The sequence below is a fragment of the Crocodylus siamensis genome, chromosome 15, assembly GCF_052110815.1.
Source record: "Crocodylus siamensis isolate JL-2025a chromosome 15, ASM5211081v1, whole genome shotgun sequence".
NCBI classification, from domain to species: Eukaryota; Metazoa; Chordata; order Crocodylia; family Crocodylidae; genus Crocodylus; species Crocodylus siamensis.
Genome location: NC_143409.1, coordinates 1,891,063 through 1,914,195, shown reverse-complemented (window position 1 = coordinate 1,914,195; position 23,133 = coordinate 1,891,063). Strand labels below are relative to the sequence as shown.

The 23,133-nt window shown below is 45.3% G+C and overlaps 1 protein-coding gene across 4 annotated transcripts in view; it reads right to left on the bottom strand.

The window, feature by feature from the left end:
- The window catches only part of MORF4L1 (mortality factor 4 like 1), a 41,689-nt gene that overhangs the window by 8,781 nt on the left and 9,775 nt on the right, over positions 1-23,133 (bottom strand). For 2 of the 4 annotated variants that reach the window (XM_090028955.1, XM_090028956.1), the window contains exons 5-10: positions 22,537-22,617; positions 19,660-19,722; positions 13,341-13,366; positions 7,077-7,165; positions 4,345-4,446; positions 2,410-2,498 (exon numbers count right to left, since the gene is read on the bottom strand). In XM_090028955.1, coding sequence (XP_089885081.1) covers positions 2,410-2,498; positions 4,345-4,446; positions 7,077-7,165; positions 13,341-13,366; positions 19,660-19,722; positions 22,537-22,617 — 450 coding nt within the window. The remainder of the gene's footprint in view (positions 1-2,409; positions 2,499-4,344; positions 4,447-7,076; positions 7,166-13,340; positions 13,367-19,659; positions 19,723-22,536; positions 22,618-23,133) is intronic. The other 2 variants (XM_090028957.1, XM_090028959.1) reach the window with 1 other exon arrangement.

The window sequence follows — 23,133 nt, the reverse complement described above, 5'->3', positions numbered from 1 at the left end:
GCACATACTGCGTGACTATAGTTGTGAGCACAACACAATATCTTCCACTCTCCCCTGCTGGAACACACGGTTTGCACTGGTCAGACCACCATTAGGTTTGAACAGCCTACACAAACCCCGACCAGAAGGGGATGGAGCTCCCCCGTCTAAAGGGAATGGTGACAGGGAGGCTGTAGCTTGGCTACAAGACTAGAGAAGAAAAACTGCCAGTGAAAGGGTTGCTGCAAGCTACTGACTGCCAGGTTTGAAGCCTGAGCTATGTCTTGCTGACTGAAGCCAAGTCTGGCAAAAGTGAGGAGATCTGAACAGCGGTATAATAATATTCAAGAATTTGGTTTTTGCCAAGGATTTTCAACACTCTAGTAATGCTCAGGAGTAAGAGTCTAGTTAAGAAATCTGTGCACTACAATGGATGCATAAATTTAGGCCTGTTTACAACAGACTGGTGCTCGTGAGGGAAGACTGAGGGAACTGGGCTTACTGAGTCTGCAGAAGAGAAGAAGAGTGAGCAGGGATTGAATAGCAGCCCTCACCTCCCTGTAGGGGGGTTTGGAAGAGGATGGAGCTGGACTGTTCTTGTTCTGTCATCTGCCACCACCACTGAGGAGCAATGGGCTTAAGTGGCAGCAAGGGAAGTTTAGGATAGATATTAAGGGAAAAAAAAACTTCTCACTAGGAGGGTAGTAAAGCATTGGAACAGGTTACCCAGCGAGGTGGTGGAGTCTCCAACCTTGGAGGTTTTTAAAACCCAGGTAAACAAAGCCTCGGCTGGGACGATGTAGTTGGAGCAGGGGATTGGACTAGTTTTATAGTTGGTAGGGTCGGAAGGGACCTGAGCAGATCATCAAGTCCGACTCCCTGCCACAGCAGGAAAGGATACTGGGGTCAAACAACCCGGCTAGGAGATTGTCTAGCCTCCTTTTGAAGACCGCCAGGGTAGGAGCCAGCACCACTTCCCTTGGGAGCTGGTTCCAGCTCCTAGCCGCCCTGACCGTGAAGTAGCGCTCCTGATGTCTAGTTTGAATCTACTCTCAGTCAATTTATGGCCGTTAGTCCTTGTTACTCCCAGTGGTGCTCAGGGGAAGAGGGACTCTCCCACTGCCAGCTGGTCCCCCTTGGCCAGTTTGTAGACGGCCACTAGATCCTCCCCCCCCACCCCAGCCTTCTCTTGTGGAGGCTGAACAGGTTCAGGTCCCATCGCCTCTCCTCGTAGGGCCTGCCCTGCTGCCCCTGATCATGCAAATGGCCTCCTCTGGACCCTCTCCATGCTGTCCGCTTCCCTCCTGCAGTGTGGCACCCAGAACTGGACACAGTACTCCAGCTGCAGCCTGACCAGTGCCGCATAGAGGGGGAGGATCACCTCCCTGGCCCTGCTTGAGATGCATCTGTGGATGCATGACAAGGTGCGGTTGGCCTTCCTGACTGCATCCCCACACTGCCGGCCCATGTTCATCTTGGCATCAATAATGACTCCAAGATCCTTTTCTGCCTCTACACTGATGAGAAGGGAGTTCCCCAGCCTGTAGGTATGGTGCTGGTTCTTCCCCCCCAGGTGCAGCACCCTGCACTTGTCAGTGTTGAATCCCATGCTGTTCTCATCCGCCCACCCCTGTAACCTGTCCAGATCCAATTGCACCCTGTCCCTCCTGTCTAGCATCCCACTTCTTCCCACATCTTAGTGTCATCAACAAATCTGAACAAGGTGCTTTTCACCCCATCGTCCAAGTCACTGATGAAGATGTTGAACAATGCGGACCCGAGGACCGAGCCCTGGGGGACCCCCCTGCCCACGTCCCTCCGGGTCGAACATGACCTGTCCACCACCACTCTTTGGGTGCGGGCCTCCAGCCAACTGGTGACCCATCTCACTGTGTAGGCATTGACACCACAATCTCCTAATTTTTTTTTAAACGAGAATGGGGTGAGAGACAGGTGTCAAAGGCCTTCCTAAAGTCCAGAAAGACTACGTCCACCGCAACACCTGTGTCCAGGGCTTTTGTGACCTGGTCACAGAAGGCCACCAGGTTGGTCTGACAGGACCTGCCCCTAATGAACCCATGTTGGTTGCCCCTAAGCTTACACTCCCCTGCTTACCCTTTGCAGATGTGCACCTGGATAATTCTCAGAGAGCTTCCCCAGGACCAAGGTAAGACTAACAGGCCTATAATTTCCTGGGTCCTTCTTCCTCCCTTTTTTGAAAATGGAGACCACATTGGTCCTTTTCCACTCCTCTGGCACCACACCAGAGCACCACAGTGAGATGTGACCTCCTGAGGTCCCTTTCCACTCTAACTTTCTAGGATCCATCCAGAGGGAGAATATAGCAATCATAACAGTAGCAAAAACTTATTTTAATGGCTCAGACATGCTCAGGAGAATCCCTTTAAAAAAGGAGGGGCTCACACTTACTTGTTATCAGTGTTTCCTCGTGATTTCTTGTAGTTCGCGTAATCCTCTAAAATTGAATCAACATTCTTCTTCGCAGGAAGATAAAAGAGCTAGGAAAGACAAAGTATAGCTGGACTAATGCAAGCAAATCACACTTCTGCAGATAATATTTATAAGTCAGCATACCACTTACGACACAGAGACAAGGAAACACAAAGAAAAAGATTTCTTCAGAAACGTTTAGTGGCTCATGGAATCTGTTATTGGGAGATGCACATTTTACTGGAGTATGTGCCTCGTGACTGACAGTATCAAATTATAGCCAACCTTTCCTGCATTGCCCCCTTTGTCCTCTCATGTTTTTAGGCTTTAAAAAAAAAAAAAAAAAAAAAACTTCATTTTATTGTTTAAGCAGATCTCTTAAAAACCACTCAACATGCAGCAGTAGCCTAAAAGACACAAGAATAGAGCAAAAAAGTTCATGATAGCTAGGTATGGCAGACTTCTGCTCCAGGGAGATGGTGGAGTATTGTATAGGGAGTACTATGACACTTTTACATACTAAACCTTAACCTTTCAAGTATGATTTTCCAAATCTGTTAGCAGCTGAGACTTGCACTGTGTGACCAGCAAGTCAATATATATTCCCCTTTCTGCTCCTTACAGATGTCTGTGACTCATCACCACTTTACCCAGGCTGTGCCTATAAACTGTGGACCCTACTTTTACCTTATATATCCATCAAGCCACTTTCCTGCACCTATACAACTAGCCTTAATTTACTGCAAGGTGAAGCAGTACAGCAAGTACTTGTCATTCTCAGTTCTCCATCAGGACTGAAATCTCAACTTGATCAAGATGGAATTTAGAATTTAACATTAAAAGCAAGCTATACTTTTTGGATCTTCTTGGACTGTTAAGTCCCCACAGCTAGAACACAGGTTGTGTAAGATACCAGTACTGAAGCAAGCTTGGTAGGAAAAAGACCCAAGCTCCATGTCACTCAAGTTATGGTTACTGCTCCTTTGCTTTAGTGTCACACAAAAGTTTTCAAAAGCAAGTAGACAAGGGAAGACACCCTCCCACCCCCACTGGTTCCAAAGGGAGCCTTGGCTGCGCAACGGCTGCAGGAGCAAAGCTATGGTCTACGACAGGAATGAGAAGTGACAGCCTGTGCTCACATCAGAACAAGCCAGTCAATTTACCAGAAAATGAGTCAGTCACAAGGTTTCTATCACTCCGTAAGATTCTTGTCAGTTTTATTAACTAAGGTTTCAGCACGTGAAACTAGTCACAACTCATTAAAGGTCCTGAACTGAAAGAGAGCTAGATTGTAGTCTATTACAGGAGAAAAAAAAACAAGCAAAGTTTAAATTTACCTACACAATTAGTATGAAAGCTTATTTTGGATTTAAATAACGAAGAACAAGGATTAACAGTAACCTGCACAGGTACACCAGAGGTGGTTTCCACAGAGCCTCCCTGCTTAGAAAGCTGTTTTTTTGTGCTACACCCTAGGCTTTTGGCAAGATCTCAACTCCTCCTCTGTCCTGAAATTTAAACATGTGAAATGTCATCAACATCAATAAGGAAGCATTGCTATGGACCAACCTTTTCTGTCCATTAGAGTAAACTGTGCATTACAGTATATCAAACTCAAGAAATACACACAGGTTGACACCACACTTATGGCTAGTAAGAGTTTAAAAAGGGCAAGTTAACATTTAGTTTGTGCCAGCCGGAGTCCAGACACTAGAATCTATTCTGGAAGATTACAGGCAGCTGTGCTGGGCTGCGGTACCCACCCATGAACTATGGGCAGAATCTAGAGGGCATCTAGAGTCAAAAAGGCCATGGGGAGGCAAAGTCACAAACTGATTGCTCCATTATGCCTTGCTGGAGGAGACATGTCACTGAATGCACTTACAGCAAGAAGATAACATTTAAAAAATGTACCTGTTTTTGCCTTGTGATCAAATCCCAGTCATCAACAAGCCATGGTTTCAGCTCTTCTGGAATTTTAACCTTTACTTCAACTCTGTTCATAAATGTTTCTTCCTAGAAGGGTGGGAGGGAAAAAGTCATCCTCTCTTCTTGGCTTATTGCACCCAGGCAGAGCAATTGTTTTCCTGAACAAAAAACTTACAACTATGCAGCTGCTACTGTCACTTCAAGTTCTCCGATTAAGTGAAAGATTATTCAGCTCCACTTAGCTTGACAGTAACCAGAACCCACTATCCCAGAAACTCTACTATGGCACTCAGCTCGTTTCATTTGTTAACATATATACTTAAAGCTTTTGAAGCTGGGAGCATTATTTCCAATTAACTGCCCATGAATTCATGCTTACAACCCTCAATTCAACAGCAAGAGAAGTCAATCTTAAATAGGTATTTCCAGTGACGTGCGTTACAGAACGCTCTACAAGCTCAGCTTAGACTCGGTCTCCAAGCACATATCTAATATATTTCACAAGATAAGGAGGACAAATTGCTAAGCTAACTTGTTGTGGCCAATCAAAAAAAAACAAAAAAACCCCCATTTTGTTAAAGACCACTTGCGTAGATTTTTTAATTAAAACCGTTTCCATCTGCGTGCATTTAAGAATTATTCCATTATCTATGACATACATAGGAAGTAGTATTTTGAGAGGAAAAAAAAAAGCCTCAAAGCTCCCAAATTTTAGCCTGCAACATATTCACAACTATGAATAAATGCTCACACATATATGCATTAGGGCATTCTCCTCCATATGCTTGCTTTTTCCTGCCAGGAGTAAAACAACTGTGTGGAGAACGAGATCTGGAAATTCAGTATTAACTATTGAAGAAAAGCCATTTCTGGCAGGTACACGACACAGAATGCTACAATGGCTTCAACATTCAAATATAATAAAAAAGTCTTAGTCTGTCACACTCTGGGTCAACTGTGCACGCGCCAATCAGCGGCGCATGCAAAACTGCACCAGGGCTCAGGGGAGGCGGCAGACGGGCATGCTCCATCTCGTCCCCGACCCGGCCCAGCCAAGCCAGGGCCCCATTCGATGACTGGGGCCCCGGGTGGGCCAGGTCAACAGACTATCAGAGCCCAGCATCTCCTCCACATGTGCAGTGTTGGGGAGCCGGGGGGGGCCATGGCCCCCCAGTCTGCACAGGGCAAAGGCAGACTGCAGCTGCGGGCTGTGCTCAGCCTCTGCTCCCTGCCTCGCTGCTGACGCTTTGACAGCAGTGCGGTGGAGCGCCACGTGCCTTGCTACCCAGCCCACCCAGTGGCGGGACTCACATGGCACTGTGCCGCGCCACTGTCGAAGCAGTGGCAGTGAGGCAGAGCAGAGGCTGAGTGCAGCCTGCAGCTACAGTCTGCCCTTGCCCCATGCACACACTGGGGGGCCACAGGCCCCCCCCTTGGCGAGCCGCTGAGCTCCGATTGTCTCACTGGGGCCCTGACTGGGCCAAGTTGTGGGGCAAATCCAAGCCCAGGAAACTCCTCCAGGAGGCATGGCATAGGTCAGAGGACACGCATGCAGGCCCAGACCAGAAGGGAGGGGAATGGTTCACCGGACATGGGCCACTGTCCCCATCTGCCCATCATTCTTGACAGGTAATTGGCTAGCCTATGGAAGAAGTTTACTTTCTGTATTTCATAGTTTCATAGGTTTCTAGGGTCGGAAGGGACCCGAGTAGATCATCTAGTCTGACTCCCTGCCATGGCAGGAAAGAGTACTGGGATCAAACGACCCCAGCAAGGTGTACATCGTTGTGTGGTAGGTAAATTCGATTCCACCAGGAGAAGTCATTTGCTTGTGCTGTTTTCACATACTTGCAAAAAAAAACTGAGGCTCCCCAAACTGGATTGAGAACCACACCTAGCACTCATGTGGAGCTCACAGGACCCCAGAGGGTTCAGTCCCAAACCAGGGTCTAAGCATGCAAGCCTCACCAACATCAATTTTCACTGTCCTGGTGAACATGTGCAAACTTTCCAAGTTATAAAGTCTGAGTAAAGATATCAGTGACCAAATAGAAGTTTTAATTTATTTTTAAGTTTCTGGCTCCTTCATCAATAAGTATGATACAGGGAGTACTAACAAACAGCTGCAATTATCTTCATGAGACCAGCATCATTCAGTGGCAGGGGGAGGAGGGGAGGGAGCAGAGCAGGCAATAGAGTTGATCAGCTTTCAGCAAATCAGCTTGATCAAAGTTACAACAGGTTTTGCATTTTTGCAGTTAGTTCTTGCAACTGCTACTTCCCAACTCACTGGTTTAATTTGTCAGCTGGCAACAGGCATATACTAAAGTACAAAAGATCAAATATTCCCAACTGTCAGCCTTCATTAACAGACTGCTAAGGTACCAGAGAGTGTCAAAGCATTATGATGCTAATCAGACCCTACCAGACCTGCAGGGAAAACAAGGAGCTAAGTAAAAGGAGTTTGAAATACCTCTACTTTGCACCCTTGCATTTTTCTAAAATCAATTTAGTTAAAACAAAACACCCAACAACTGTTCCATGAATTGTCCAGTCTGTCACATCTGAGATCACAGAAATAAAGTGGACAAAAGCTGCAGACCTCAACGGGGGGAACAAAAAAAACACAGCAACAACAAATGAAAACAAACTTCTTGCCCAAAAGCTGAAATCCAATTTTAAAAATGACAATACATCGAACGTTTGAAGGAACTTACACTTTCAACTGTGGGGTCTACTCGAGCCCTTTTCTTCCTAGGAGGCTGGGGAGTCTCACTGCTACTGCTTCCTTCCCCAATTCCAGGAGCTACACAAAATATAGTCATATTGTCAGCGCATGTATAAAATATGTCGGCTTACAAACAAGTCTCCCTTTTAATACTAATTTTCACAAGTATACCCAGGTTTCTCTCAAAGCTCTGATGAACTTCTTTTACTTAAAGAAAATCATTCCTTTTTCTAGAAGGTTTTTACTCCTTTAACTTAAGCATTATGAACAGGGTGGGTTTGATTTCAATCAAATCAATTTAAATTATGATTTAATTCACTGGTTAGGAAGCCTCAATTTAATCATTTTTTCCTACCAAAAGTGCATTCTTATTGTTTGATACCCTTTATTCACTTAACTTCTTGAAACCCTGCACCTTTAGAGAAAGGCAAGGACTTGATTGTTTGTACACAAACTTGCCAAGACAAGAGGGCCGCCAGGTAGGTAAGCAGGAGGGCTGCGCGACAAGGCAGCGGTCCATTTCCAGCTGAAACAGCTGGTCAGTTCCATCAAAACGTCTCACCGTTTGGACCCGGTTTCAACATTTCGCCCATATGCTAGAATGGTGGGGGGGAAATCAAAACAGCCTATAACTTTGTCATTTCTGGTTTGATTTTGATGAAATTTGCAGGAATGGTAGACCCTTCTGAGGGCACGATGCCTGTCAAGTTTTAAGGAGATAGGCGCAGGAGGTTCAGGGAAACAGCACCATAAGATCTTGAAAGCAAAAACTCATGTCATGTGCACGTGTTACGCCACAGCGGGGTCAGAACTGCAGGCATGCTAGCCCCTGCTGAGGGCACAAAGCCTGTCAAGTTTCAAGGAAATAGGTGCAACAGTTTGGGGGAAACTGTATTCAAGCTGCAGACAATTAAAACTTGTGACATGGGTGACACTGGGTGTTAAAAGGGACAGCTGGGTGAAAACTGCAGGCCTGCTAGCGCCTGCTGAGGCCACAAAGCCTGCCAGCTGTCAAGGAGATGGATGCAGGGGAGTCCTGGGACCCTGCACCTTTGGCTGCTGACAGGCAAAGCTCATGACATGGGTGCTTGTGCAACTGACTGTCTCGGTCTTGGGGCAGAGGGGGGTGAAAACAACAGGCCTGCTAGCCCCTGCTGCGGCCACGATTTTGGCTACAAAGGACCAACTTGCAGGATCATCATAAAATTCCAGTTTATTAGATGGATTCAAAAGTCAGATCATAAGCCTTGGAGCTGATGCGCGCGCGTGCACACACACAAGCTAGCTATGACCACTAAGCATTTGTGTCAAGATATAGCTATCCCCAAGTGCTGCCGTCCACCACTGATGGCCAGTCAAGGCTTCTTTCAGTGCAATGTTGCTTCACAAGGGGGTCACCAGCTGGTCCTTCTGCCTGGACCGGCAGTGTGCTGATGAGGCCAAAGAGGGTGCCATTGGGGGTCATTCTTCACTGCCTTTTATCCCTCTCTGGTAGACTGTGGTGACTCCCCAGTTCTTGGGCTTACCCAATCCAGGGGTCATTGACCTCATCAAACATCCCCCTTGGTGGCTGCTGGATGGCAGCTGTCAGCCCTGGGGGTCATGTCCACGAGTATGTGCAGTTTTGGGAGTCTGTTGATGAATTTTGATTAACTCACTGCCATGATGAATAGGGCTCTGGGAGCTGTTGATCAGGGGGTATTCAGTCCCAAGAGCTGATTTCCAGCATCCATTAGTTCAAACCAGAGCTTCTGTACCCTTAACTGTGAAGTTTGAAGGCTCTGTATTGTTTCTTTCCTCTCCTTAGTCATTTCCTGTGTGTTAATCCTTGCTTATTAACTCATTATCGTAACTAGCTACTGTGTTACAGTCGTCCCTGAGTGAATCACAGATTCATTGTGTAACACAGTAGCTAGCTATGGTAACAAATTAATGAGCAAGGTTTAAACCACAGGCTAAGAAAGGAAAGAATCAATACAGAGCCTTCAAACTTCACAGTTAAAAAGATACAAAAGCCCCAGTTTGAACTAATGAAACTGACTCTTGGGACTGAATTCCCCCCCACCCCAATCAACCGATCCCAGAACCCTATTCAACACAGCAGTGAATTAATCAAAATTCATCAACAAACTCCCAAGACTACACATACTCGCAGGCATGACCCCCGGGGCTGACAGCTGTCATCCAGCAGCCACCAAGGGGGACATCCCACGAGGTCAATGACCCCTGGACTGGGTAAGCCCAAGAACTGGGGAGTCAGAGTCTGCCAGAGAGGGATGAAAGGCAGCGAAAAATGACCCCCAATGGTGCCCTCTTTGACCTTACCAGCACACTGCCAGTCCAGCCAGAAGGACCAGCTGGCTACTTCCTTCTGAAGCAACAACAGACTGAAAGAAGCCTCGACTGGCCATCGACAGTGGACTCCAGCACTTGGGGATAGCTATATCTTGACATCAGTGCTTAGTGTTCATAACTAGCTACTGCAAGTTTGTACGACTGGTGTCAGCCTCAAGGTTTATGATCTGACTTCTGCATCCATTTAATAAACTATAATTACGATGATCCTGCGAGTTGGTCCTTTGTAGCCAACATTGTGGCCACAGCAGGGGCTAGCAGGCCTATTGTTTTCACCCCCCTCTGCCCCGAGACAGAGACAGTCAGTTGCACAAGCACCCAAGATGACACCAAACTTTGGGGCAAAGCATCCACGCCAGAAGATAGGCGGGTGATCCAGGCTGACCTGGACAGGCTCAGCAAATGGGCGGACGAGAACCTGATGGTGTTTAACACCGAAAAATGCAAGGTTCTCCACCTTGGGAGGAAAAACCTGCAGCATCCTTATAGGCTTGGCAGTGCTACGTTGGATAGCACTACAGAAGAAAGAGACTTGGGGGTCATCATTGACCACAAGATGAACGTGAGCCTCCAATGCGATGCTGCGGCTAGTAAAGCGACCAAAACGCTGGCTTGCATCCATAGATGCTTCTCGAGCAAATCCCGGGACGTCATTCTCCCCTTGTACTCGGCCTTGGGGAGGCCGCAGCTGGAGTACTGCATCCAGTTTTGGGCTCCACAATTCAGAAAGGATGTGGAGAAGCTTGAGAGAGTCCAGAGGAGAGCCACGCGCATGATCAGCGGTCAGGAAAACAGATCTTACGATGACAGGCTGAGAGCCACGGGACTCTTTAGCCTGGAAAAGCGCAGGCTCAGGGGTGACCTCACGGCCACCTATAAGTTTATCAGGGGTGACCACCAGGATCTGGGGGAACGTTTGTTCACCAGAGCGCCCCAAAGGGATGATGAGGTCGAACGGTCACAAACTCCTGCAAGACCGTTTCAGGCTGGACGTAAAGAAGAATTTCTTTCCTGTCCGAGCCCCCAAGGTCTGGGACAGTCTGCCAGCGGAGGTGGTTCAAGCACCTACATTGAACACCTTCAAGAGTAAATTGGATGCTTATCTTGCTGGGATCCTATGACCCCAGATGACTTCCTGCCCTTTGGGCAGGGAGCTGGACTCGATCTCCCGAGGTCCCTTCCAGCCCCAATGTCTATGAAATCTATGAAAGTCACGAGTTTTGCCTATCGGCAGCTAGGGATGCAGGGCCCCAGAACGCCCCCTGCACCCATCTCCTTGACACACACCGTCACCAATGGCACAAGTTTTGCTTGTCCACAGCTTGAGGTGCAGTTTCCCCCAAACTGTTGCACCTATCTCCTTGAAACTTGGCAGGCTTTGTGGCCCCAGCAGGGGCTAGCGTGCCTGCAGTTTTGACCCCACTGTGGCTTAACACATACATGCAACATGGAGTTTTGCTTTCATGACTTTCAGGTGCTGTTTCCCCAAACACCCTGCACCTATTTCCTTTAAACATGGCAGGCTTCATACCCTCAGAAGGGGCTACCATTCCTGCAGGTTTCATCAAAGTCAGGCCAGAAATGACAAAATTATAGGCTATAGTGGGGGAGGTTAAAATAGCCTATGGGCAAAATGTCAAAACAGGGTCAACACATTTCAACTTGCCTCATTTTGTTTCAAGGCTGTTTCGACCATATCCATTTCATTTCAATTTTGCCTTTTCAACCACGAAACGAGTAAAAAACTGGCAGTAAAATTTTGCACAGCACTAGTAATCAAGTCTGTTCTCTCATCCCCAAATACTGCTGTTAATGAGGATGTGATCTCTGGAGACACACATCCAGTTTGAGAGCTGAAACTAAGCATCACAGAGATGCTTATTGGGATCTTCTAGACTGAGCACTGAGTCCCACTGGGCAGAATGGTTTTATTTAATCTTTATCAATCTATAGAAGCTTCTGGGAACTCTGTAAGATTGGGCACCTAATGTAGCCCCTGGCCTGTTGTGACCCATTTATAGAACTTTTCTAAAAAGGTTACATAAAATATATAATCTCAAATAGCATACAATTAGAAGTTATAATCCCTAATCCATGATGATATCATAGATTCATAGATCCTAGGGTCGGAAGGGACCTCAATAGATCATCGAGTCCGACCCCCTGCATAAGCAGGAAAGAGTGCTGGGCCTACATTACCCCAGCTAGATACACATCTAGCCTTCGCTTGAAGACCCCCAGGGTAGGGGAGAGCACCACCTCCCTTGGGAGCCCGTTCCAGACCGTGGCCACTCGAACTGTGAAGAAGTTCCTCCTAATATCCAATCTAAATCTGCTCTCTTCTAGCTTGTGGCCATTATTTCTTGTAACCCCCAGGGGCGCCTTGGTGAATAAATACTCACCAATTCCCTTCCGTGCCCCCCTGATGAACTTATAGGCAGCCACCAGGTCGCCTCTCAACCTTCTCTTGCGGAGGCTGAAAAGGTCCAGTTTCTCTAGTCTCTCCTCGTAGGGCTTGGCCCGCAGGCCCTTAACCATACGAGTGGCCCTTCTCTGGACCCTCTCCAGATTATCCGCATCCTTCGTGAAGTGCGGCGCCCAGAATTGCACACAGTACTCCAGCTGCGGTCTGACCAGCGCCCGATAGAGGGGAAGTATCACCTCCTTGGACCTATTTGTCATGCATCTGCTGATGCACGATAAAGTGCCATTGGCTTTTCTGATGGTTTCGTCACACTGCCGACTCATGTTCATCTTGGAGTCCACTAGGACTCCAAGATCCCTTTCCACCTCCGTGCCACCCAGCAGGTCATTTCCTAGGCTGTAGGTGTGCTGGACATTTTTCCTCCCTAGATGCAGCACTTTGCATTTCTCCTTGTTGAACTGCATTCTGTTGTTTTCTGCCCACTTGTCTAACCTGTCCAGGTCTGCTTGCAGCTGCTCCCTGCCCTCCGGCGTGTCCACTTCGCCCCATAGCTTAGTGTCATCTGCAAACTTGGACAGAGTACATTTCACTCCCTCATCCAAGTCGCTGCTGATGAAGACATTAAAGAGTATCGGTCCAAGGACCGAGCCCTGCGGGACCCCACTGCCCACACCCCTCCAAGTCGAAACCGACCCATCCACCACGACTCTCTGGGTGCGACCCTCCAGCCAATTCTCCACCCACCGGACTGTGCAGTCATCCAAGTCACAGCCCCTTAACTTGTTCACCAGTATGGGGTGGGATACCGTATCAAAGTTTAACATAGTTTAAACTAAAGCTATCTTTATAAGGTTAAGCAAAAAGCAATTTAAAACAAAAAATATTTTAAAAATTACTAAAATTTAAAAAAAAATCTGATTTAATTTTTTTAAAATTTGATTTGTATTTTTATTTCTAAAAAAAAAATAGTCAATTTTTGTCCACCCTGATTATGAACAACATAGGGAAGTTTTAGCTTCCAGTTTTAGATGCAGATATACATGTTGAAATTGATTGCCTGCTACATATGCTACCCTAAAATGCAGGCAAAGAAACACTACAGGTTGCAGTATAACATGTTCCCCTGGAGATATGCTTGAGCAGCCTTACTATATTCCACCTCCCAGGTGCTCCACTGGGGATAAAATCCTCAACATCCATCAGTTTTACTTAATCACAGAAAGAAAAACACTAAATTTCAGAACTGTTTGTGTAGGCACTGCCTTAATTTAAAAATTTACAGAGGGCCTGACCCTGGCATACCAAGACACCCCCATGCTAGGAAGAATCCAAGATAGAGAGCTGACCTTCCAGAAGCTTAGTTAGGATCCTCAACACCCAATTATCATATGCCTGTGCAAGTGAGAGCTATGGCAGCTGAGCATCTTGCATCATATACTAAATACTATGACTATGAATAAAACAAATACTTACTTTTCTGTTTGTTCTTTTTTGTTTTCCTGCAAAAAGAAGATGCGTCATTGCAAGTATAAAAATAAAAAGGTGTTTTTAATAACAAATCTGAGTTGGTATGGGGTGGGGAGAGGAGGGGGGAAAGCTAGGCACAAAGATCTTAAGTATAAAATCATCAAGTTGCCATGCAAAACAATGAATAAGAGCCCAGCAGCCTACCAGAATACATACAGGAGAGAGGTAAAAATAAAGAAACTGAGAAGGGCACTGCAGCACTATTCTCCACCCTCTGCGATAAGAGACAGGGGGATACCCTAATGAAGTTAAAGGCAGAACATTTTAAAACAGATCCATGAAAAAATATTGTTGGCTCATATGCAACAATTAATACTACAGGCTTTTCCCCCTATTTAAAATGGAACATTTACAAGACTTTCAGTCTGAACAGTGTTTGACAGGGAGGAAATTGTATAACTTTATTCAATGCATACTTAAAGTGATGGCATTCGGTAACTTGGAGACCAAGAATTTATTCAGGTTCCAAGGGAGATACTGCCATAAATATCAAGATATCCAAAGAACTTTGCAGGGATAACACTTCAAAAGATATTTAAGGATCTGACATGGGCTCAATTTGCAGTTTGTCAATTTTAGCATTTCAGGCACTGCCTAGAGAAAGTGCAATAGAATATAAATAAAGTCAACTGATACCAAGATTTAGTGGATTAGCTAAATTTTGATTTGGACTTTCAAGTGAGGCTGGCTTATTGCGCAGTGCTGCCACTGTAGGTGCAGGAAATGGCAGAGTCGAGATGAGAAAGAGACATGAAGCTTCCATGGCCTGTCATTCAAGTATGCATCACGATGGCAGAGGGCAAGTCAATCACCTGTCATGACCGTTGCAATACTATTCAGCAGGGCTACGTGAAGCTTCGGGTGGCGATTGGATTTGGAGGAGATTTGGCCCGATTCAGTGACCAAATCTCCAAATCCGAATCAAATCAGGGGACCAATTAAAAGGTCTGAATCAATTCAAAGCTCTCCAAATCTTCAGAAAAAGATTCAGAATTTTGATGATTTGGGCAGTCCCTTGTGGCTGCAGCTCCCATGCAACTCCAAGCATGTAAGTACTAGGGGCAGAGGAGGAGGAGGGGCAAGGGGAGGGGACCATGGTGGGGGCACTTCTGCCAACCCCCCCAACCCAGGTGCCCTGCTGCCCCAGCTCCCAGCCCTTTAAAGAAGAGCCACGGTGCCCACTGGGTGCTACTGGGCAGAGGGGAAATCCCCAGTGCATGGGAGGGCTCTGCATGAGCCCCCACCAACCCTCACCATGGGTGCCCTGCCTGGGCCAGCTCCAGCCCTTTAAAGGCGGGGGTGGGAAATGGAGAAGAGCCCAGGGACTCACTGCTCCTGCAGTGGCCTCAGGGTGGGAAGGGGGCTCATGCAGAGCGCCCTCCCCCCCCAGGGTGGCATGGTGGGGGCAGCAAGGATTGCCCCCCACTGGCAAGAATGGTGAGTGCAGGGCTTTTCTCAGTTTTGTTTTTTTTCTGAAAGGGCCGGAGCTGGCTCGAGCAGGGCAACCATGGGGGGATTGGGGTGGGGGGGGTCAGGGGGCTCATGCAGAGCCCCCCATACAGCATGGGGCAGTTGGGGGCAACAGGAATCCCACCCCCACACACACACACACATCCAGCAGCACCTGGTGAGCTGGGGCTTTTTTTCCCCCCCACAAAGAGCCAAGAGCTGGGGTGGGTGAGGCAGCCATTGCCAGGCTGGGGGAGGATGAACCTAGGTGATTCGGCCGATTCAGCAGCAGCCAAATCTCCGAATCAGATTCAGGAGAGTGATTCGAATCACCAAATCGAATCGCTGTCCCCCGAATCAGCCAAATCCAAAGCGAATGCTAGCCGCTTCACACAGGCCTACTAGTTTCAGCACTCCTACTCCAAATGCCTTCCCTTATTTCTAGAGAATTCATCTCTGAACACAGTATTCCTAGCAACAGTCAAGTTGCTATTCTAAATGCAGAACTGAATCTTTAAAAAGAGTTTCCATGAATATCTAAGGAATATATTAAGATGCTCACTCTATGTGGCAGTAGTCTTTCCTGCCCAAGCACAGGGGAGCTGGACCCAATAACTGTAAGGTCCCTTCCAGCCCCTAACATCTATGAAACTATGAAATATGAGCACTCCTTGCAATATTTACGAGTGTGGAAGATGCCTAAAAGTTCTGCCTAAAAGCAGTTAGAGGTATATAAACTGTTAATTTTCTTAGCTATCATGTCCTGGGCTATATTCATTTGCTAGCCCTAGTCATTAGCTCTATCTGTCCGGACTTACTCTTAAGAAAGACTTGCTCACAGGTCTGTCAAATTCTTATTTCTAAGAAGCCTAAATAGATAGATAGAAGTAATACCATGATTTTGCCCAGATTGCCATGGTATTTACAGCCTTGACAGACAAAGGATGTCACATAAAAGGTTCAAGTCATGACCAACAAGTGCATTTTTACAAGTTGGCCTGTGCTGAGGTTGGTTTTCCAAGCAACACATGAATACTGCTCTGGAAATCCAGTACAGTATCAGAGCAGGTTCTGCTCTTGGCTGCCAACAAGCCAGTGAAAACCAAAGGAACCTTTTCCTGCTAAGAAGCCTTCACACATGCTGTTTAGGGCCCAGTCCAATAGGCACTGAAGTCACTAGAAAGACACGTATTTACTTCAATACTATTGAATCAAGCCATTTATAAACCTGCAACTGTGCTGGGTTTACAGTCAGCTTCTAGACTCCTTTTTGTGAGGAGGGGACAGGTAGGTTACAACAGGTACACAGTGTCACCACAACATCTTGGGAAGAATGACAGACTCCTTTTCCCTGAGCATTGAGCTTAAAATGCACTCTTTATGTTTTACAGGCACGCGTAGGGAGGAGAGAGGCAGCAGACCACTACCCCATCCATTCCAGTGCCAGCGCAGCTTGGATGGGACAGCTGCCCATTCCTGGTCCAGGTAGTTATCAGGGCTTGTGGGTTGGGGAAAAGAAAAAAATCGTTTTGAAAACCATAGCGTAAACCTGAGTAAAAAGATTCTGAATGCTATTCAGCACTGTAACCAGGATTCCTAGACTTAAGCAGAAAACCCATACATACATATACCATCAGGTAAAAGGAAAGCCCTAGGACCTGTATAACACAAGAATTAAGTAATGATAATTACGAAATAAGTATTCAAGAGCTACTGCCAAAGTTACCATTCCAAGACCATTTGTGCATTTTGTATGTCAGTTGACCAATTACTTGTGCTCTCCCATCTCAGATCCTTGGAGTTTAAAAAGCCATGCCTGCACAGTAGGTGCAAGGGTCATACTTGGACTAGACTGTCAAAAAACCCCAACCCCACTTCCCCAAAAAACAGCTGTAGCAGAAGGCATGCAATATCAATAATATAGAGACACTATAATACTTGTAAGACGGATTGTAAAAAAAAAAAAAATCTAGCTATTCAGTTTGCAATAGCTAATCTGAAACAGTAATATTTCATAGCATAAGGCAGCTAGCTGTGCAAACCAGAATTTTATTTTTTTCACAGCTATTGAAGCAAAATCCCAGTGATGGATTTATGATGAACACAAGCATCTCAACATTTGTGTGACCACAGAGGCATAAGAACAGGCTTATTCCCATTGATGCAGCTATGCTATGAACAGCAATCTCAGGTTTAATTTCTAGTTTGACATTTACTCAGCACCACTGTTCCCAAAAAACCATCAGGCTGCCTATACAGACCATGCTCATTTATCCAGAGGTGCAAATGCCTTCAACCCAAAGTGTGGCAGCTGTTTAACAGCCCTCCTTTAGTGCTAATGAAACCAAAAGAAGCTTTAAAAAGCTCTTGCAACTGTTCTGGAAGTCATCACGTTCCAGTTTGTCTCATCAGAGCTTTTTGAAAAACAGCGTTGGTTTTCAGCTAAAATTGAAGCTAATTTTTTAAGACTTATCTTTAACTACAAAAAAACCCACTATTTCTATCTAGCAATGGGCAAACAGTTTGAAGAGTCCCCATGTTCCAGAGCTCTCACATCCTGGTAACAAAGTGTTTACCACGTTTTCTTTTCAAAACAGTCTGTCCACACGAGACCTGGCTCAATTCAATCTCACATTAGGTTTTGGTCCTATTATGCCAGTTGGCAACTTGGTGACCACTGCTCGCCAACTGGCTCATGAGCATTAAATTTTCATTTGGCCAACTGCAAATGCAATTTGGAGCTCAGTCGCCAAAACTACCTTCCTCCATTCCAGCAGCTCACGTGAGGAACGGACTCAAGTGAGGAATGGCCCAGCTCCTTTTGAAGCAAAGTTACAGGTTAACCAAATACCGAGTGCTTTGAAATCCAGACAAACTCCTTGTTGTAGGACTGAGCAGTAACTGGATACTGACTGCACCTTACAGAGCACTGCACTCTAGTCTTAACACAGCTTAACTCACACTGCCAGAGGCAGACACCCAAAACACGCATGCTTTTAGTAATGGGTAGGCTCTCCATGCCAGGAAAAGTGCAGCCACAGTCCAGGAAAGTGAAGCGAAGACTGGAACGCAGACTTATCTTGGGGATGGGTACTCCATTAGATAAACCTCCATGCTCCTCTCCCTCATACATGTTTCTGCCTAAAACAGCAGCCCCTAGGGAGACCTTGCAGCCAGTTCAGAAAAGCCCTGTCTGTAGAAGTTGTTCTTAATTAAATGAGGCTTAAGATTGGTCCCAGACTGCTCCTACCCAAGATCAACCGAACACACTGGGTGTCAAAATCAGCTTTAGTTTCCAACTCCACTGTACAGACAAAGGATAGCCCTCTTGCACTTCAGGATTTAGCCTCAGGCTTCCCTTCTCATGAACACTGAATCACCAGCAAAGCACTGACAAGGGAAAATCCAGCAAAGTTAAGCAAGAACAGGAAGGCAATAAAGAACCATGAGATATCCAAGTAGAGCCTTCCACACCAGTATCTAGGTAATGCCAGCTACTTGTACATGGGCAGCATTTGTATTGCATGTAACTAAAGCCATCTAACTTTGGGGAAAGTTTCTCGGTTTTAAGCAGCTTGACACTTGGAAGTTTCTACACAAGGAAGGAGCAAGGAAAAAGAAAAAAGAAGGAGAGTGAAATTACATTTTCTCCTTTCTTTTTCTTTCTTTCATTTCCCCACCCCACCCCCCAGTCATGCACCAGGAAGAGGGGAAGTTAAAACAAATTCCAATCCCCCTCCAACTAAAGCAGAGGCAACTATCCCAGTAACATATCTGCTCAGATACCTTGCAAAAATGTCATTTAAAAAAAAGAAAAAAAAACCAATGCAACTTGCATTTCCCATCTTTTTTCAAAGACTGGCTGCTGGGCCTGTGTTTTGACCCCACAAAGGTTCGAATGCCTTCCTTAACAGATTCTATCACACCAGCTGTCTTTGACTCCCAACCCACAGAGTCATTAACTGGAAGCTCTCTATAGGATAGTTATGCCAGACTTCTCCGAAGGACAGGACTGTGCCCAATAACCCTGGGTGCAGCAGTCAGAAGTCTGCAACTGTGTACAACTAGGGAAACTAATGCCCAAAAAGGAAAAAAAAAAATCCAGAATTTTTTTGGCTAGCCTACTGTCATTTAACAGAGTTTTTACCACCAATAGAACAACCAGCATCATGAAAACAAACATGTAGTATCATTACAACCTGCAAGTTGTAGGTCATTCTATTGGGTTAGTTATTTCTTATGAACATCCTCACCACATTATGTTAAATACACAAGCTACATGCAGTTGACCTAGCCAGTGTTTTGGAAGTTTCCTCAATCCATACATAACACTCAACACCATCTATGACAAAAAGCCTAGATCTTAGCCCCACTTGGGTCTGGAAGATTTGTGTCATTAAGAGTCCTGAGAGTAGGACTTCACCTATGACAACCAAGACAAACTTCCAAAACCACCTGCAGTTCCAAAATAGTCTAAAAGGAGTCAATTGTTTGAATTTAAGAGAATGCCTTGAATTCTCACTAAAGGAGGCACATCATGGAAGTGTATGTGTTTAAATCTGCAGTGTACACATTCTGAAACCCATGATGATTTTGCTAGCCCATACTCGCTTCTAAAAATAATTAAAACACACGTTACAATACTTTAGAGAGATGTCTAAGTAAGAGTTACTTTGAGAACTGTTACCTTTATTACTATCACCATTTACATTATTATAAAACTTAAGACTTTAAGAGTCTAAGAGACATGTACAAAAGCAAGGAAATTTAGATTTCAGGATGAAACTCCTGGTTTGACAATCCATCCTTAACTCACCGCGTCGATATTGTAGGGGTCTCCAAACAGCAAACAGTGTGCGCTCCATCTCGTCTGAAAAATCTAGGCACAATGGGGGTTGAGTTAAGGAAAGAATGTCAGACCTGATATTTAGCCTTAAAGAGAATCTATTTAAGCTTCAAAAATTTACCTTTTAGCAAAAGTTAGGTCTCATTCAACATCCACAGAGGACAAGATAACTTGACACTCATTTCCCTTCTGTTGTTTAGGTGACAGAAGAGCCACTTTTTATTATTACTATTTTTACTATTTGTGCCATCCTCAGATCATGCTACAGAAGGTAAATTCTGAGGCCTAAACAGGTTGACAGTGTCACCCCTTTTAAAACAAATAAAATGCTTAGAGAATTACTCCCCCTCCACACCAAACACACTTTACATATCTGTAATAACCCTTTGTTGAAGTGTGTTGTAATTTCTTAAACCAGAGGCCTTATTTTGATGATGCAATTTCACGCTGTATTTGCAGGCATCAGAACCCAGCTTCACTGTGTGGCTGAAGGCAGGATCTGAAGACCTTGGTTCTACCAGTACTGCATCAGGCCTCCAGTCTCAGGTGTCACCCTGAAGTATATCATAGATAAGTGACTCTTCTCCCTCACCCTCCAGTGGATAAGGCAGGGGAACAACAAGTTTCCACTGGGGGAAGAAGAGTCGGTGTGTATAAAATGCTAACAGAGAAGAATGCATCACACACGTTGGCATTAGTCGGAGACTGGGAGCAAGATCAAAGAAAAAGGCACAGGGTATTATTTTATGTAGAAATACTTTCAGTACCATGAAGGGTGATAACACAAAAAGCCAATTCGCCACTCGAATGATAGTGTCTTCCCCAACACTTCCACCGGCTCCTGAAGATGTGAAGATCCATCCAAGGAACCATCCACAACCCGAAAACAAGAGCAGCTTTTGAGAAGCAGAATTCATTCATGGTAACAACCCATCTACCATGATGTGACTCATGCATCCCTGGGTCCAATTCCAATGGGGACAGCAGAAGCAAAGGCACCCCACCCCACCCCTCAGATGTTGCTTTCAGCCAGAAAGCAAAGCCAGCAACTGAAAATATGGTTTCAAATAATAAAATTCCTCAAGGCCTTTTTACCTGCTTATGTACTAATCTCATCCTGGCATGGGAGCCTGCAACCAAGGGATTTAGGCTAGCCCAATTTGGATCTCATTGTTTCTATGAGCACAAATGAAACCTTCAGCATTGACTCATGTTCACCTTATTTACACAAGTCATCCCAGCAGATCCAAACAGGATGACTTATGCAAGTAAGATGTAGTTGTTTGCTGCTCCAAAACTCACTCTTTGGGGGTGTTCACAATGCAAAAAATTTATTTTAAGAAAAATTAAACTAAAAAAAATGGCAATTTACTAATTAAAATCATTATCCATTACCCTGTTACAGTCAGAGCTACCAGGAACCCCGTCCTCTCTGTTTTTAGGGCAGGCAGAGTCAGAGGTACCAGGCACTCAAGCACTAGCTCTAGTGACAGCTGTGACTGGTTTTAAACTTGCACTAAAAACTTAATAGCCTTCTTCTCAAATCAGAAAAAAGGAAGATCAGGTGGCTGATCAAGAGTCTGTCCGAGCCAGGAGGCACTTTGAGCTAGCATGCTTAAGGCATGCCACTTCCTGGAGCCAATGACATGCAAAGAAGCCACATGGCTAATATGTCCAGCCACTTTTGAGTTGCTAACCTGAAGATCCAGATACCCTTCTATAGCTTAGTTAGCTGGAAACGGCTTTGGACCCAAGTCTGGAGCTGCACAGTAAGACCGATCACTCAGATCACGGACATACTTATCAAAAATACCCAAGAATGATACAAAGCCTAAAATAGAGAGATGTGAAACTTCCACCAACACTCTTCTTAGAAAATGGTGTCAATAACACCTTCTTCCTAGTGAAGAACAAAAACAAGTCAAGCTAACAGCTGAAAGTTTCCAAAAGATCACATTAGCAATGAACAAATCCAAAAGAAAAAAAAATATCAAGTAAAGCCAGGGCTCTCTCTCCTCCACATTCCCAAATAAAATGATCCATTGAATCGTGTGGAGCCATGAAATTTTGCCATTTCACTTTAACACTAAATAAATGGGAGGAAGGAATCCTCAAATATAAGGCTACATAAGCCTCAATGAAGCACAAAGAATGGAGCTGAGAAATTCAGCTGAGTATTCTGAGATTGTGTCACCTGCGACAACTATCCAAGCTCGCCTCTAATTTATTCAGCTCCCGATCTTAAAATACAAAGCCATTTTATTTAAAGCCTACACATGGGCTTAGCATTGCGTTGGTTGGAAGAAATGGACTAATTAGAACAAAATGCAGCCTTCAGTAAGCAAGCTAGCATTTTATGAACAGCAAATAAAAAAGTTCCATTTGCATTCTAAACCCTATTTTAACAGATACATACCCAAGGCAAAGTATTCTTTTGAGCTGAACTCCTGTTCCCAGAAATACTATTCATAACCTGAGTTATTCCTACCATTCTGTAGAAGATTCAGTTTTACTAAGATCTAACATGCAAAAAATGATGTGTTATCATACAACTTCAGTTCAATCATTTAAGAGGAATGATATGTAAACGTTGAAGCAACATTTACAAAAGGCAACATGAATTCTGCCTCAGCTAACAGAGCGCTATGTAGAAGCGCTTTCTTGAATAGAAAAGTATCTTGCCAAAACAGATACCCCATAACATAACTAGTATTTTGAGAGTTTTTTAGCCCAGCTATTGCACCCAAAATATAGGCCTTGTGGGAAAAAAGAGCTACATATGGTTTTTGAGTGCAACTGGCCAACAGATTTTTCTTTTTTTTTTTAAACAAAAGAAAAGCTTCTTACACTTCAACATTTTTTTGTTGCAGACCAGATGTCTTCTTGCCTGGAGCAGCACCTCTCATCTTCCCCTCTGCATACTGTTCCCTTTAAAAAACAAATTTGGCAATAAAGTGTTACTGCAAGAGAGGCCAATACCTTTCCAGAAAGGACACAGGCTAAAAAACATCTAGGAGGAGGGGTAGGCAACCCCTGGCACAGGTGCCAGGAGATGGCACATGAAGGCACGTGCACCTCAGGGCAGACAGCAGGAGAGGGGATGGAACTGTGCTGCCACAAGGATCAGGCCCCTTGCGACTCCCCCACCATTTGCCGCTGGCATGCCAACATCTGGGAAGTCAAGGTTGCAGGTGTTTTTGGCACTGTGCCCAAAAACATAGCCAGCCCCTGATTTAGAGGGTTTTTCATGAATGGCAATAGAGGGTGCATCCAGATAAGTGGAAACATTTGATTCCCTGGGGACAAATGACAGCAACACACCTTGTGCCACTGCTACTTCTCCCCAGGTAATACCCATGCATGTGCACACGGGGTAGGTTACCCCAGGAGGGGTACGAGAGGCTGGGGCCAGCAACTGGGCTGGTCCCAGAAGCCTTACCTGGC